Source organism: Myxine glutinosa, chromosome 3 (assembly GCF_964187855.1).
Source record: "Myxine glutinosa chromosome 3, kmMyxGlut1.1, whole genome shotgun sequence".
Classification (NCBI taxonomy): Eukaryota; Metazoa; Chordata; class Myxini; order Myxiniformes; family Myxinidae; genus Myxine; species Myxine glutinosa.
The window spans coordinates 146,315,650-146,333,328 of NC_136263.1; the positions used below are offsets into that span (position 1 = coordinate 146,315,650).

A 17,679-nucleotide genomic window follows, 5' to 3' on the forward strand; every position below is an offset into this window, starting at 1 on the left:
GTGAACGATAACAAGGGCAATGATAGCAAGAAGGATAAAAAGAGGGAAGCACAACAACATTTACTGTTGTTATGCTTCCCTCTCTTCCACCACCACCCCCCCCCCCCCCCCCCACCTTGATGTTGTTGTGCTGCCCTCTCTTCCCCCACCCACCCTCGTTGTCTCCCACTGCCTTTATTATATGTTCTATGTGTTAGCTCTTATGTGTGTGTGTGTGTGTGTGTGAGACAACGTAAATATATAGGCCTCAACCAAGTATACAAAAAGAAAGAAAAATAAAAAAGGCCTTTCAATTTCAACCCCCAAATTCGTGAATGACTTGAGTAATTAATGGCGAATGGCAAACCATGAACAAATAAATTCCACATTACTGTGCCACCGACCCTGCGTATGTGACCTGCTTCTACATTGGTGCTTCGCGTATTCGCGGTTTTTTATTTATTTATTTTTAACACATCTGCACTGGTGTTGTTAATTCAGCTTGGGAATTCTTCCACATAAACCTGCTCTCTCTTATGCACAGATTCATCCCATCTTGTCTTCAATTATCTTACCCATTCTCCCACCATTGGCACTCTGAATCCTGTGGTAAGGCAGTTGTTTTAAAACAACTTCCATTCTCCTCCAGGAATGCAAATCCAACTGAAGACAACCTCAGATCATTCCACAAAGCTCGCAACAAGTGTGTCTACTCTCTCTCGAGCCAGCAAACAACATTTGTCCAATCTCAACAATGAACTTTCAAAACTTGTCTCCCTCCTCTAAAACCTGATGGTGCCTTTGTCATGACTTGCACCCTTTGCCCTCTCTGAGCCTTGTCCTGCTCAGGTATCTGCAGGACGCACGTGGTCCACCAGCAACCACCTCCTAGTGAAACTGTCTAAATCCAAAACCATTTTTCACCCCCACTCATTCATTCCACTTTTTCCCAACAACCATTGGTTGGCTCAGTCACGACTATCTCTGACTCCGATTAGCTGGAGCAGAGTTGAGAGCATACCATGGACATAATCATGGAAGAAATCTTTGCCGTGTTTGAACTCCTTTCTGCTCATCTGTCAATGCATCAACCTGTATCCAAGGAAGCAGACCATCAGACCTCACGCATGCATACTGTGGAACCACGAATGACATCACAAACTTTCACATCAAGAGGATTGAGGAGGAATGGTGACATTCACATTTGTAAACCTAATAAAGGCACCGGAGTTGTAATCTTGAATAAGATCGATTACATAAACAAAATGATGGATATCCTCAAAAATTAAACAAAATTCCAACAATTGGGAAGTGCCGCCGAACACGACAGTACGTCACAGTTGGAAGGTCAGATTACACACTTCCTGTATATACCGTAGGTTACCGAGTGCTTCATTATCATGCACACGCACTTACGATATATAGGTCACAGAATGCTGCATTATCATACACACACACTTCCTGTACATAGGCCACAGAGTTATGCATTATCATGCACACACACTTCCTGTATATAGGTTACCGAGTGCTGTATTATCATGCACACACACTTCCTGTATATACCGTAGGTTACTGAGTGCTTCATTATCATGCACACACTTACGATATATAGGTCACAGAGTGCTGTATTATCATACACACACACACACTTCCTGTACATAGGTCACAGAGTGCTGTATCATCATGCACACACTTCCTGTACATAGGTCACAGAGTGCTGTATTATCATACACACACACACTTCCTGTACATAGGTCAGAGTTCTGTATCATCATGCACATGCACTTCCTGTTCAAAAGCTGTTCAATAGGGGAGTTGCATGCACATTTTTACGGCGTAGCCCATACAGCAAAGCTGCCGAGAACAGCGTTTGTCTGTCCGTATGTCCCCTCAAACGTATACCAATCAGAGCTGAGGATCTGGTCACATGACAGGGTGATGTGATTACGTCTGATGTCATTACGGCGGTACAGCAGCTGACCCCGCACACCTCCATTTTGATTCCAATTTTGTTCAGGCCAAACACATCGTCGAACCTGTCATATATCACAATCGACATGCTCCACCTTTACATTTTTCATTCAGTGTGAAACACAAACAAACCGATTGTTAAAATGACCATCAAATATTGAAAGCATCGGCGTTACGGCTCTTCCAACAATACGGTACGTATAGACCTTAGGCTTCATGCCTTCATGCCTCACCTTCAGACCGCTTCGGACAAATTAAGCCCAGGTTTCTTAATACAGTAGTTTATCGTTTCAGTCGTATCGTTTTCGTAATAATAATAATAATATAGTAAATATAACCATGACACTTCAATCCCAATGTCGTGAATGGACAGTTAATGGATTGAAGCAGTGCATGGTTCATGACTCAACAATAAGCGGTGTAACCGCGGAAGTAAGGAATTAGCCTCGTTTTTTTTTTATAGTAATATCATTTTCGTAATAATGACAACGTAACGTTAATATTATAATAAATGTAATCGTAACACGAATCCCTTCATAATGACTGCAAAGGTACTGGAGGTTAAAATGTATCTTCAATATATTAAAGTAGCAGCAGTTTTATGTCACGCTACGTCATTATGTCCATCTTCAACTAAATTATCAAACAAGCCCGGCTACGCCGCCGTTAGACTTTCGGTCTTTTTTTTTTTTTTTTAACTCACAGGGGAAGGGGGAGAATGGGGTTAAGTGGTTGAATTAAGACTAAAACAACAACTACTAGTTTGCTATTTTTACATTTTTTTCTGATTATGTTCGCTTATGTTTTGTCAAGCAACACGAGTTCTGAAACAACATGGTACGAGTCAATAACACGGTACCTAAACAATACTCACAGCCCCTGATGAGTGCTTTCCCCATATGAAGAAATTCAGCACAAAGCCGGTGAGAAACACAAACCCTGGGAACACCATGGCAGTCTGCACATCAGCACAAAAAGATCAACATCTCAATTAACTGAATAATTAATAATGCATTAGCTCATAAGAGCATGGGTGAATGATCAGAAACAGTAAATGATAACTGTGCTGTTGTTGCACAGTTATCATTAAAAAGAACGTCGTTTTTGAAAAGCGGCATAGCGGATGTGTGCCCATTATTATACAGTGCTTAACTTTCTGGACCAACATGCCAGACAGCTATTTATTTCATATTTCCTTCATTCTATATTTAAAAGGCATGAACTTTCGATTCAAGTCAAAGTAACTTAACAGCTACGGCTAATGTATGCAACCACCATTGATAAATATCTATGCATGAAAAAACGTTTGTAAACAACATGGCGGTGGCAAAAAATATGTGCAGGCCCCGACTCTCTTCACCCCGCCCAGCGCCGGAGGGAACTGATCTGATAGGCTGGTGGCATAAACCCCGCACTAAATGGACAAATGGGATGGATAGAGACTGAAATTTAGAGGATGGCACCTTTTATTGTGTAGATTAGCAATGGAACAGATTTTTGAAAGTGTTTACATAATTTTTTTTTCTGTGTACACATTCGTGCTATACATTCTTACCGTTAACCCCAACAAGCCATCTTCGCAACAATACAATGGATAACTCTTTTTAAAAGTGGTATATTTGATATTCCAGCTCAAAAATTCTGCAACTAACTTCAGCAACCTGACCAAGGGAGTATGAAACTATGCTATAAATTAATAATTAACGTAAAGAGTTTGAGTAAATTCGGCTTGCTTCGTTAGCCCTTGCTTTTAGGCAGCGAAACATGAACATACATCTGTCAGGAGAAGAAACTGAAAAGCTCGCATGTCCCCTGCCGACGTCACATTCTTAGAATAATCTGGTTCCTAAATCAATGGTCTTAAATAAGGCCAATATGTCAACCATCTGCAGCATTCTCAAGCAGAGACACCTCCGGAGGTTAGGTCATGCACACAGAATGGAGGACAGTCACCCAAAGGATTTACTTTAAATAGTTGGAAAGTAGCCGGAAAAAAAGATCGATTAGTCAGCTCAAGTTGCAACTCAAAGATAACTGCAAAGGGCAGACACCATTGGAATCACATGCTGTGAGAAATGTTATGTGCTCCTCCCCAAACCCCGGTCATGGTGTACCTCCGAGCCCCGAGAGGAATCACGGCAGAAAAATGTGTTATTCTGTATGTCAAAGATCAATGGTGAAACCACACCAATTGTTACCAACAAACAAGTATTGTATTAAGATCACACAAGAATAACAGTACAACAACAATAGTAATCAATTGTACAACCAATATATATTTCCTATGATGGTACCATCAGGTTTGTACAATATAACTCACTGTGCTCCAAATGAGCGAAAAGAAGAACATTCCCAATGTCTCTATTCTGGCATCAAGCCAAAGTCGATCCGCTCTAGTGACCGTCAGAACGATGTCTAATCGAGACCAGAATCCCGTTCGGATGACAGTCACAGTCACGCTGCCAAAGCTGTGCAAAGGTGCCCTCAAGGCGACTGGGAAATCACACCCTCGGGTATGGACGTTCCACGGCTCCCAATCGGCGAACCGCAGATTTCCCACTCAAAAGCCACGTTACACACACACACCAGATTAACGTCTGGATGCGGTGAAAATGGTTAAAGCGAGGTGAAAAACCTGGAGCGATGTGAAAATCGGGCGCGAGTCAAAATGGCCAACGGCCCGTTCTCGGGACGTAATGGCACTCCAACGATTCTCTTCGGAATCGACCGCAAAACCTGTCACGCAGGTTTATCTGTCACAGCGATGACAACTCTGTCGCAGGAATCCCTTTCCCGGGAAACCCAAAGTTCACTCGTGACCCTCGTTCGCCAACGTTCGCTCCAGACCTCGAAGCAGCTAGGCTTCTTGTCCGACTCACTCGCTCCGCCTTCTCTTCCTCCTCTTCCTCCTCTTCGTCGTCGTCCGGTTTCGGCTTCATTTAAAACATTAACTTTTTTACCTTTTGAAAATAGTAATCTCTATTTCCCTTAGACGACAAAAATAATAGTACATGGAATCAAAAATGTTTACAGTGGATGAAAACCACAACAACGGAAGTGACGAATCCGTAACAGAAAGCAGAAAGACAAGCTAAAATAGGTGATTTCACACAAAGATAAGAGAATACCTCAAAAAAAGCATAGCCATGCGTATCCAGTTCAAATTTATATCAACTGCAACACCTGCAGCAAAGTGTTTTATTCCTAGATTTGACTGATAAGCCACTCTCATCGATGAAGCAGGGCTTCAGCAGTCAACTATGGTGTATGACAATTGCGTCAAGCAGCCAAATGGTTACAGATACAGGGATGTGAACAACGAATTTAAACAAATGCTTTGAAGCCGTGAAGCAGCTTCAATATTTGGATATGTCCATCCGTCAAAAATGAAGAACCATTCTAACCCACGGTGTTTAATTCTAAAGGGTTCTAAAGGGTAATTATAATGGGTTATAATGGGTATTTCTAAAGGGTAATTCTAAAGGGTTGTAAAGGGTCATTCTAAAGGCTTCTAAAGGGTTCTTATAAAGGGTTCTAAAGGGTAATTATAAAGGGTTCTAAAGGTCATGTATAAAGGGTTCTAAAGGGTAATTCTAGGGGGTAATGCTAAATGGTCCTGAAGGGTAATTCTAATGGGTTTTGTTCTTTTCTAGGCTTTGTCTATTTCATATTCAAAATATCAATTTGAGCCGCTTCCTTTGGACATGATTGCGATTTTTTTTTTAATGGACCACTAAGTGCTCCAATGTGAACTCTACATGCCTGATGGGGTCGGGAGGGGGAGGGGGGCAAGGGGACGTTGAATTGGAAAAAAAAAACGTCAATTCTATCATCGTTCTATAGTGCCTGAGCTTTTGTAGCTATGTGATAGGTAATAGTAAATTATCCCCGATTAGTGTAAGTGTGTGTGTATGTGTATGTGTTTATAATAAATCTAAATTTTCCTTAGTGGGTGTTCTGTTTTAGGCACCCACAAAAAAATTGAAAATAACAAATTGATTTCTTCAAAAATGCCAACAGGATTAGAACATCCACCGGGTACTCCTGCTAGGTATTTCCGTCAGCGAAGCGACGGGTCTTATATTCTAGTCTATATTATAAAAGGAGTCTGTCTGTTTGTCTGTTTGTCGTTTTATAACTTGAGAACGGATTAACGGATTTCAATAAATCTAACTACGGTGGATTCGGGTAACTTCCGGGAGTTTTTGGGATCCAATTTTTTTTTGTTTATGGGTACATGGACACGCGTGTCAAAACTGCAAATGCCAACACATGACATGATGCACGGAAAATGCAAGGAGAGCAGGATCTCCCAGGAATCCTTTTTTTCTTCCCCCGTAGATTAGCCATCGCAGCAAAGATTGGTATTTCCGTCAGCGAAGCGACGGGTCATATATTCTAGTATTTCATAAAGATGAAGTGAAGATCTGGACCAAAATGATGTCAAAGTGAGCCAAGGAATGTTTGTTTGTTATAAAAATCATGATTATTAACCAGCTGCAAAGGTATTCAACTCTTACTGCAGTATGATAATTCACTACAAGTTAATAAACACTAAAATGAATTTCAAGACAAACAATTCAAGCTAAATTATTGAGATTAAATTTAATAACATGCTTCCGTTTTCCTGCATCTTAAAATCATTACTCAGGTTCCTAAATTCACAGAAATATGGGTAAAAAAAAGCACAGAAAACTTTCTGTAAGACATTCCATAAATGAGTATTTGCATTCAATGTTCAAATGAAATGAAGTAATTCACATGGAAGTGTTTCAAAAGCTGCACAGAATGAAAGAAACATGCTTTAGTTTTCCTGCAGTTTCAAATTATCAGTGATCATCATCATCATCATCTGTACCATATCCTATGCAGATCATTGGTGCTGCCAAAGCAGTTACAATGCTACAATTCTGGTTTGGTCACCATTCCGACTCAGGAAATTAGGGCAGGAATTTGTAATTTGCTCATGGTGCTGGCAAAGCTTGCCTACTCTTCATTAAAGACACCATGGGATTTATAACATCCACCAACTAATGCCGGCAGACAGGACAAGATGTCCAGTTTAACGTCCATCCATGGGACGGCACACACACTGATGAATCACACTGCCTGTGAAACACAGGGATATCAATTTATAGCTGGGTCAGATTCGAACCCATGCAAAAATAATTCTCATCGATATGTCAAAAATCAATACTGTACATATCCTCCAAATCTGAGCCTAACAAGACGTCTACATTTGGTACACCCAAAACCTGAAATGAGAAATGACTGTGGGGATCACTCACCCACAGGGCTCCCTTTTTCCATCGTTGCCCTTTCAGTGTCCGGTACAACCGTCCAGCAAAGTACCCTCCAAATATCCTGCACAAGAGAGCTAGATTAATTTATCGTCCATATTCACGAGACTGCACAGAATGCATAAGAATACCTAAAAGCTGGTGTGGATTACCAACCCAACTCTATAAATAAAAGGTGTCAGGCAATGTTGAATCAATATCACTCGATTCAATTAAAGTCATGTTGCTCAACAAATTTTTTAAATATACAAAGTCATTTGCAAATGACAATAGTTTTTTGTGTGTGAAATCAGGAACATTGATCTTGCTTGACTGGCACAGCTATGCATGGGTACATACTTACACATACTTGAAACATACTTAAATGTATTTCTGTAAAATGTATGTTTGTTTATTTATTTATTTATTTTTTGGGATTCAAAGGTGCAAAATGTGTGATTGTTTTCTTTTTCAAATCACTGTGCATTTAATTTTTTAAGGTGGTGATTTTAACAAGAACTAGGAAAATGGCAGTGGACATCTTCAAAACCATACCTCGTACTCGTTCAAAACTATTTACACTCTATACAAAAGATAGATAGTCAATGACACCAAGTATCTTGCTTGCTGGATTAACAACTGCGCAGGATATCAAACAAAGGAAAGCTACCGCATGGAGAGCTTGCAACAAACTTTCAAGAATAAGGAGGTCGACACTCTCTTGGCGTATCAAGGAAGAACTGTTCATGGCAACATTTGGGTCCGCCCTGCTTTATGAAAGTGAAGCATGGACCCTCACTACGACCCATGACAAGTGACTTGATGAATGCTATATTCGACTTTGCTCAGTTTTCATTGTCTATTGGTCTGAACATAGAACAAATAAAGAGCTCTATCGTTCTATTCCAAAGTTGTTAGTTAAAATTAGAAGAAGACATCTCAGGATTGCTGAGTATCCCTACAGCCACATAAAACGAACCTGTCTCCAATCTGTCTGTTTGTTTGACAGTTAAACATGGAAGGCCGAGCAGGTCAGACCCACAGTCAACTACATCAACATGTTGAAGAAGGATACGGGCCTGGAGACAGAGGAACTGCACACAGTAATGCTCGATCAGGAGGACTGGCAACTGAGCATCAATGCCATCTGAGTTCGGCCTGAGAGCCAACTTAAGAAGAAGAAAATATTAAATAAAATGGCAATGTATCGATAATCACTTGCTTACAGGCATCCCCATGCTGGCTTCCCCTTTCTTCCCCAACCTCCCAAATGACAGAACTGATAAATAAATAACATGTTCAATCTTACTGCCCAATGATGTGAAAATTGGTGATATCAGGGCAATCAAGTAATCTGTTCACCGAAGCAATAGCACACCACATACTGATGATGAAACAAGCAGGGTATACAGTTACCACTTTAACATTGATTATTCCATATACACTCAAACCCATATTGTTCTCACCCCATGAACATGAAGAGGAAACAGGAAGTTGTCATAAGGCCTCCACGGCTTGACGGAGATAGCATTCCCAGGCCCGCCACAACTAAGCCACAGGACACAGGAAAGGGCAGTTCCTTGTGTTACACATTTTGAATAGTGAAGTTGGTTATTGTTTTAGGATACAAATCCATAAATGCACCTAAAGATGTTTGCTTAATCTCCGAGCTACAGATCCAATGGTGGAACAAAAACAGCCATCTACACGTGATGATGAGCATCTACTCAGAGATGCAAGATGATGCAGACAATTTTGGTGAGGTTTGTCTCGAACCTATTCATCCTTTGTCCAACCCTTTTGTCCTTGTTTTTTAATGCAAGCAATTTTGTTAGGAATGCAACTGGGATTTTTACCTCTGCTACCAAAGGTGGATGGAGGTAAAGTTTTCACCTATGTCTGTTTGTTTGTCCTTGAGCAGGAAATCTAAAAACTTGGTGGACAGGTTGGGTGTATGACAAGGATGACTTGATTAAATTTTGGTGAAGATCCAGACCCTGGTCCGGATATGAAAATTTAAAAAGTGATTCTTCACCATTTAGAGATGGGGCTAAAATTATATTTAGCATGATGTCGCAAACAGTTATGGACGGATTCGGATGAAACTTGGTAGACAAGTTGTATGTGTGACAAGGGCGAATTGATTTGGTTTTGGGAAAGATCCGATCTGGATCCAGATACAAGAGAATTTTTTTTATTTCAGAAGTGATTCACCACCATTGAAATATAGGGCCAAAAACGTTATGCAAAGAACCACCTTTAGAGGCCATTTTTCCCCACAGAGCAGGGGTTGGCCTTTTTCGGGCACCGTGGTCCCCTTATTGAAGCAATGTTTTATGGCTGGATGCCCTTACTGCCGCCAACCCTGTTAGTCGCCTCTTGTGACACACAGGGAATTACCAGTGAGCTGGTACTTAATTTGCCGACCTCTGAAGGATAACAGGCTGAGTCAACCCCCCTGGCATTATTCAGCGATCGACCAGGATTCGAACCCAGGATCCTAGGATCCCAAGCTGGCACCCTAACCGCTAAGCCAACACCAGGCAAAAGACGTTATACAATATAGCACGATATTTCAAAAAGTTGCGGATGGATTATGGCAAACCTCAGTGGATGAGTTGTGTATGTGACAAGAACAAGCCGATTAGAGTTTGGTTTCAGGTCCAGATCCAGCCTATCAGTGGGAAATGAAATGTTAACTATTCAGCCTGGCAGAGGTATGCCCTCTACAGAGTGCCATTCTAGTGTCTCTATTGGTTTTAAATGTACTTGAATACCTCAAATACCAGATCGTGGAAGTTAACCAAGCAACAGTGCACATGGCTAGCTATGGAATTGAGCTCTCCCTTTACGAAGAGCAGAATATGTGCAAAACAGACCGATGGGGAGATAATGAAAACACTTCAAAAGCCTAATAATGTCTCATTGGTGAGTCTTGCTATGCGCACCAATAACGATGAACACCATAAACGCGAGCTGGATTCCTGCACCCAGTAGCGACGTGAGCAGCATGGCACGGCGCGGTGGCCGGAACACATCTCCATGCACCAACTTCCAACCTGACTCCTCCATTGTGTCTTCCTGCATGGAGAGCGAGAGAGAAAGGAGAGAAAGGAGAGACAGGAGAGACAGGAGAGAAAGGAGAGACAGGAGAGACAGGAGAGACAGGAGAGAAAGGAGAGAAAGGAGAGAAAGGAGAGAAAGGAGAGAAAGAGAGAGAGAGAGAGAGAGAGAGAGAGAGAGAGAGAGAGAGAGAGAGAGAGAGAGAGAGAGAGAGAGAGAGAGAGAGACAGGGACAGAGACAGGGACAGAGACAGAGACAGGGACAGAGACAGGGACAGAGACAGGGACAGAGACAGAGACAGGGACAGAGACAGAGACAGAGACAGGGACAGAGACAGAGAGAGAGAGAGAGAGAGAGAGATTATTTATCCCCATTATGTAATTCGAAACAATGAACAAAAAGAACAAGGAACACAAATGACAGCTCAAAGTACAACAGGTTTGAGACTCACAATGTCATCCTCACGGTTGTAATTGGCGATATCTCTCCGTAACGTTCTGATGATGATCATGCTGAGGATGCCTGAAATAAAACGTTATATTTGACAATGCAGCAGCTACTCCGACAGGAATCAATTACACCCCGGCTTTAATTCAGGCAATCTTTTTTTAAACAAGATCATCTGGTTAAGCCAAACAAACGACTGAAAGGATATATTATTGACCAGGTAGCAGGAACATGCATTGGACGTATAAAATAGGGCTTGTGGGGGGGAGGGTGGGAAGGAGGGAGATTTGGCATGGTAATAAATACACACCTGACAAGAAGAAAACGACAACTACAGAGTTGACAATGGAGAACCAGTGGATCTGCACATCGCTCATTGTCAAGTAAGTATCCCAACGCGAGGCCCACTGCACATTGCTAGCCTGTGCACATGATGGAAGGCTTGAATGAGGCATCCTGGCAGAGCTATAATTCAAAGTTCAAAGGTCAAATTTATTTTTTACTTTATTTACACTATTTACACTGAAAAAAACACCAGCAGAATTAATTTTTAATTAGTAGCTTCTCTTGAAATATAGCTTTATATTCTTTAAAATTGTCACAGCTATAATTTATGGGATGAGACAATTCGCTCAATATATTTTTACTTGTTGCCATGGTAATATTCTTGCATACGCCATCGGTAAATGTACAAAGCAACTACCATTAGTAACTCATTACTTTCTGTGTGTGGGTGTACCTCGAACAGAGGCACTGCGGGGAATTACTTCAAATCACTCCGCACGGAATTAATCTTGACCATTAAAACGATGAACAATCACAAATTAAACGTGAATATTTATGATGGTCAAGTCTTCATGTGTTTTTAATTGTCAGTATGTTCAAAGCAAGATTTGGCTGTTTTAACCTCAAACAATAAATTGGGACCAACGGTTTGTGCGGTTGCAGATTTGAAAATTACGTGAGATTGCTCATGATGATTGGTATATCAGCACTTTGTTTAATTGACCTTCACTACATCACTTTGACATGTCAAGGACATTAATTATCCAGAAAAAAAGAAAGAGAAACTTGGCAGATTTAAAAGTCAGGAAGATAAACTTGAATACGGAAACCTTGAGGATTGTAGGGATTAGGGGACATTGTCAAGATGGCTACATTTGCTCTTGCTAAAAGTGAAGCAACAACAGTAATTTAAAAGTAAACGATAAAACATGATACAAACAGTGCAGGTAAGGCTTTCATGAAGGCATTGCTTGCCTTCCACGTGACCGAGTAAGTGAACAAAACATTGTTTTCCTTGGTAGGGTCAATCTCCTGGGGTTCCACAGCCTCAGTACCTGGCCGCTTGCATGAGCCATCAGCGCTGGCACTCAAGGCTGAAAATGAAATGTAAAAAATAAAAACAACAACAAAGGATGAGCAAAACTATGAGACAGCGATCACAAACATGTATTTCAGACCTGGCAATGCCACAATGAAGAAAGAAGTTATTTTGTACAAAAAAAAACGAAATTTGTTTTATTTTCTTTGGTTATAGCAATAATTGGACACAATTAAACAGTAAAGAAAAAGAGGTTGTATCAGCAATGTACACAAACTTAATTAATTACAGCAATGTACAAAAGAGGTTGTACATCAAGTCGAATATTGTGTACATTTTTGGTCACCACATGTGAGGAAACAGGAAGGAACCACCTTTAGAGGCCATTTTTTCCCGCAAAGCAGCGGTTGGCCTTTTTCGGGCACCTTGGTCCCCTTTTTCAAGCAATGTTTTATGGCCGGATGCCCTTCCTGCCGCCAACTCTGTTAGTCACCTCTTGCTACACACACAGGGAACTGGTACTCAATTTGCCGACCTCAGAAGGATGACAGGCTGAGTCAACCCCCCTGGTGTTAATTCTGCGATCGACCGGGATTCAAACCCAGGATCCTAGGATCCCAAGCCGGCACCCTAACCGCTAAGCCAACACCAGGTCACCACATGTGAGGAAGGACATAAATGCCATAGGGAGGATACAGTGCAGAACAACAGTGATTCTGGGCCTAGCTAGACTTTAAGCTATGAGGGGCAGCTGAAGGAGACAGGACTTTATACATTAGAAAGGGGGTGATTATTTATGAAGGGATGTGACTATGATAATGACTGGTATAATAATGGTATTGCAAAATCAGCACAGAAAAGTTTTTCATTAGAACAGACAGTGACAGGACCAGGGGCCACAGCCTGAGATCAAAGAAAAGGAGAATTATGATGGCAGGGGACATTCACTCAGAGAATAGTTAATGCATGGATTGGTGTCTCCCTGAAAACGTTGTGGCAGCAGAAATGGTAGATAGGTTTAAACTAGAATTAGCTAGAAGCATTGGAGATAGAAGGCCACATGGATTTTGGCAGGGTGGGTAGGATGTTTTTTGGCAGTAGTAAAACGGTCAAAAACTCATTGGTATATGCATGTTGTTACATATTTATGTGAATGTATGTGAATTACCATTCAGGTCTTTGCTTATCCATGTTTAGTAGATTAAGGGTTGTTGTGGTTGGAGGGTCAGGAGCCCTTCTGAAAAGTGTCCGGAAACGGAAGTGACCGGAAACGGAAGAAGAAAAGACACGAGGAAGAAAAACGACGAGTATTCTTCTTCCTCGCCCCGCTCCGACGAAAGGTTGGATCGACCTTGCGCTGCGTGGAAACGCGGCGTTCCGAAGCCCGTCTGGCGAGAGGAGTTACCAGGACGTGTACCTGCCCGGTGGAGACGTCAAGTTGACGTGGGGCCGTGCATCGACCCCGCGTCTGGCACCGTTCGCGGCACCGTCTAAACAGACGCGTGCGGGTCGCACGTTGGGGCCTAACGCGCCTTGCAAGCGGCGTGGGGCTTTTGGCTTGCTCTACCGTACCCGCTTCGCGTGGCCACGAGGGGCTGCAGCCACGGTGCCTGGTACGATACCTGCCCGGTGGAAAAACGTCCACCCGGGGTTCGTTCAACCGCCCGAGTGCGGCGACGCCGACCAGTATCTTGGTCAGGAGGGGCCCAGAGACATTGTGAGGGGCAGAGACCAAAAGGGGGTCGTGAGTACCGAAGTGAACACACATATATAAGATGGCCATCTTAATCATATAGGGGATTGATTGTGGATTGGGAATTGTTGATGGTTGTTTGCTATTGATTGCTCGGGGAAAATCTCCGTGGTTGTATCATTGAAATTGTAGGGTGTCATTACCATTGAAATATATCCTTGAACATCAGTTTTCTCTTGGGTGGAATTCATATGGATTGCGTGGCGAAAGCGCATATATAATACAACTTTCTGGCGAAGTTCCTCTCACGGTCCGGGGGTCACCGAGACCAGGTATTCACCGAGGGGACCACGTAACAGAATTGGGGGCTCGTCCAAATTACGATTTGCGTATTCGCAATTGGGTCTACGTCCGGGATCTAAAAGTGTATTTGTATAAAATAATAAAATAATCTTTTTATTAATTAAAATTTATTAATTAAGTATTAATTGGAAAATTTTTGGGGAAATTGGGGTAAAGTCTTGGGTGAAGGTTAACAGGTGTTAACGATAGTCACCATGGCGTTTGTGGCACAGAACTTTGCGGTAACACCGAGTGAGGCACAGTTCCGAGCGTTACTAAAGTCGGACCTCTTGAAATTGGCCAAACATTTTAACTTGGAGGTCCGAACTAATTTGAGGAAGGCAGAGTTGCAGGCCACGGTGATACAATCTATGGTGGGATTAGGAACATGGGACGAGTTAGCCTGGGAGTGGCTACCCGAAGAACCAGAAGACGTTGAGCTCCGGAAACTGGAGTTGCAATTACGGAGCCAGGAACGGATCAAAGAAGAAGAAAGGAAAGCAGAAAAGGAAAGAGCAGAAGAAGAAAGGAAAGCAGAAGAGAGGAGAGAAGCGAAACAAGCAGAGGAAAGGAGAGTGGAACGAGAACTCCAGGAAAGGTTAAAAGAAGAAGAAAGGAAAGCAGAAGAGAGGAGAGAAGAGAAACAAGCAGAGGAAAGGAGAGTGGAACGAGAACTCCAGGAAAGGTTAAAAGAAGAAGAAAGGAAAGCAGAAGAGGAGAAGAGAAGAGAAACAAGCAGAGGAGAGGAGAGCTGCAAGGGAACTCGAAGCAGAGGAGAGAAAAGCAGAAAGGGAATTAAAGGAACGTGACATGGAGCTTCAGCAAGAAATTAAATTCAAGGAGCTGGAGTTAATGAGAGAACGGGGAGAGGCACCACCCTTGCTGACGGGGTCGACACCTAACCAGAAAACCTGGGATGTGGGCAGACATGTGAGGCTGGTTCCACCGTTCAGTGAAAAGGAAGTCGCGAAATTTTTTCCACACTTTGAGAAAGTGGCTCGACAATTAAACTGGCCGGAGGAGGCCTGGACCATACTAGTGCAAAGTGTGCTGGTGGGGAAAGCTCAAGAGATTTATTCGGCGCTACCAATGGACCAATGTGCAGATTATGAGGTACTGAAGAAGCACATCCTCAAGGCCTATGAGTTGGTTCCGGAAGCTTACAGGCAAAAATTCAGGAATGCCAGGAAGAGGGAGAGTGAGACCCATGTGGAGTTTGCCAGAGTGAAAGAAAACATGTTTGATCGGTGGTGTGAGTCAAAAGGAGTCGGGAAAGACTTCGAAACATTGCGGGACTTGATCCTGGTGGAGGAATTCCAGCAGTGTGTCCACGAGGACATCAAAGTGTACCTGCAGGAAAAGAAAGTACCAAAGTTGTGGGACGCAGCCACCATGGCAGATGATTATGCCTTAACCCACCGAATAGGGGTCCACAAACCTAACTCCTCGCCTAGATCTCCGCAGGGGAGGTGGGGAACAGCAGGTGCGGAGAACGACCATACATGGCGGCGGCCTCAAGATGATTATGGGGACAACTATGATACCCCACCTGTTCGAAATCAGAGGGATGCGGGCCCAAGACAAACTTATAGTTCGGGGGGCCCGAGGCAGACCACGAGTTTTTCCTCCGGGCCTACTTGCGCTTTTTGCAAGAAACCTGGACACTTGATGTCCAGTTGTTACCGCATGAAAAGCGAAGACCCAGAGCGGAGTCCGACTACTACGACTCCAAACGCAATGGCCATTGTGAGAAATCGCCATCAAAAGGGTTACCAACCATTTATTTCAGAGGGGTTTGTGTCACGGGATGGAGCCTCGACTAACCGGAAACCGGTTAGGATATTGAGGGACACAGGGGCACATCAATCTTTAATGCTTGAAGGCATTTTGCCATGGTCCGAGTGGACGGCAACGGGGGATAGTGTTCGTTTACAGGGGATCGGGGGCGGTGTTAGTGCTCCCCTTCATGTCATCCATTTGGAGTCCGATTTGGTGTCAGGACCGGTCACCGTCGGTTTACAAGCCACGCTTCCTGTAGAGGGTGTATCTGTGGTTATCGGGAATGATTTGGCCGGGGGTCAAGTTTATGGTAACCTGAGGGTTGGTAAAGAGCCCAGCAGGGAAAATAACGCCACACCAGCTCGGGATGGCGACAAAAGTGCCAAGTTATTTGTAGGGGGACTGAACTTCAAAACAGAGGAAGAAGTTCTGACCTCTGTCTTCAACAGATATGGGCCGCTGGTGGAAGTGCGGTTGGTAAGAGACTGGGAAACGCAACAGTCAAGAGGGTTCGGCTTTGTCACGTTTGCCAGCACAAAAGACGCCAGAGAGGCAGAGAAGAATTGGAATGGCAAGGATTTGGAGGGTCGGACCATAACAGTAGGGAAGGCATTTCGTAGGCGTCGAGAGGTCTACAGGAGAGGACAACTGGGCGGTAGTTTTGGTGGTGGCCGCAATCAATATTATTATGGAGGCTCCCTGAGTTACGGCCGCTCCCGAAGGAAGGATTGGCAAAGTAGTGGCCGAGAAGGAGACCGCTATTCATGGGACTACAGGGACAAGTGGTCCCACCCTAAGTATTAGGGAAGTTCTGAGAAGTTGAAGCACTGAATGCGGCGGAGCCGCCGAGCCAAGATTCCTACACGGATTAACCGTGAACGCCGTTCCTAAAGGCGTCCATGTAGTGAACTTTCATGCACGGACTAACCGTGAACTCCACGTTCCTCAAGGCGCCCATGTGGAGAACTTTCCTGCACGGACTAACCGTGAACTCCACGTTCCTAAAGGCATCCATGTAGTGAATACTCGGCTTGGCCTCCCGGAAAAAGTGCTATCGAGTGGCTTAACTTTGGATCTTTGATCAACCCCTTAACCTTCATTCACAAGAAACTGACGGTCAAAGTCAGAGGGTCATGAGATGGAGTTTGATTTGGCAGGGACAATGTCGTTGCTGGTGCTTAGTCCAGAGCGAGTAATCTGGAGGGGTTGTGGTGAAATTTTGGTTGCTTTATTTTTAAGTGATAACTGTGCCCGGGGGGAACTGATAATGTGGGGGGGTTGAGTTATCTGGTTGGTTTCTCCAAATTGGCCGGCAAAGAAAGTTTTCGCTGGGTTCAAACTTTCTTTCTTGAAGGGGGGGAGTGTTACATATTTATGTGAATGTATGTGAATTACCATTCAGGTCTTTGCTTATCCATGTTTAGTAGATTAAGGGTTGTTGTGGTTGGAGGGTCAGGAGCCCTTCTGAAAAGTGTCCGGAAACGGAAGTGACCGGAAACGGAAGAAGAAAAGACACGAGGAAGAAAAACGACGAGTATTCTTCTTCCTCGCCCCGCTCCCACGAAAGGTTGGATCGACCTTGCGCTGCGTGGAAACGCGGCGTTCCGAAGCCCGTCTGGCGAGAGGAGTTACCGGGACGTGTACCTGCCCGGTGGAGACGTCAAGTTGACGTGGGGCCGTGCATCGACCCCGCGTCTGGCACCGTTCGCGGCACCGTCTAAACAGACGCGTGCGGGTCGCACGTTGGGGCCTAACGCGCCTTGCAAGCGGCGTGGGGCTTTTGGCTTGCTCTACCGTACCC

At 43.6% G+C, this 17,679-nt stretch overlaps 1 protein-coding gene across 1 annotated transcript in view; it reads right to left on the reverse strand.

Annotated features, from left to right (window-relative positions):
* Positions 1-17,679, reverse strand: part of TM9SF4 (transmembrane 9 superfamily member 4) — a 107,899-nt gene that overhangs the window by 48,929 nt on the left and 41,291 nt on the right. The window contains exons 7-13 of the mRNA XM_068109977.2: positions 12,001-12,119; positions 11,051-11,162; positions 10,745-10,815; positions 10,178-10,310; positions 8,696-8,777; positions 7,239-7,314; positions 2,825-2,908 (exon numbers count right to left, since the gene is read on the reverse strand). Of these exons, the coding sequence (XP_067966078.1) occupies positions 2,825-2,908; positions 7,239-7,314; positions 8,696-8,777; positions 10,178-10,310; positions 10,745-10,815; positions 11,051-11,162; positions 12,001-12,119 (677 nt within the window). The remainder of the gene's footprint in view (positions 1-2,824; positions 2,909-7,238; positions 7,315-8,695; positions 8,778-10,177; positions 10,311-10,744; positions 10,816-11,050; positions 11,163-12,000; positions 12,120-17,679) is intronic.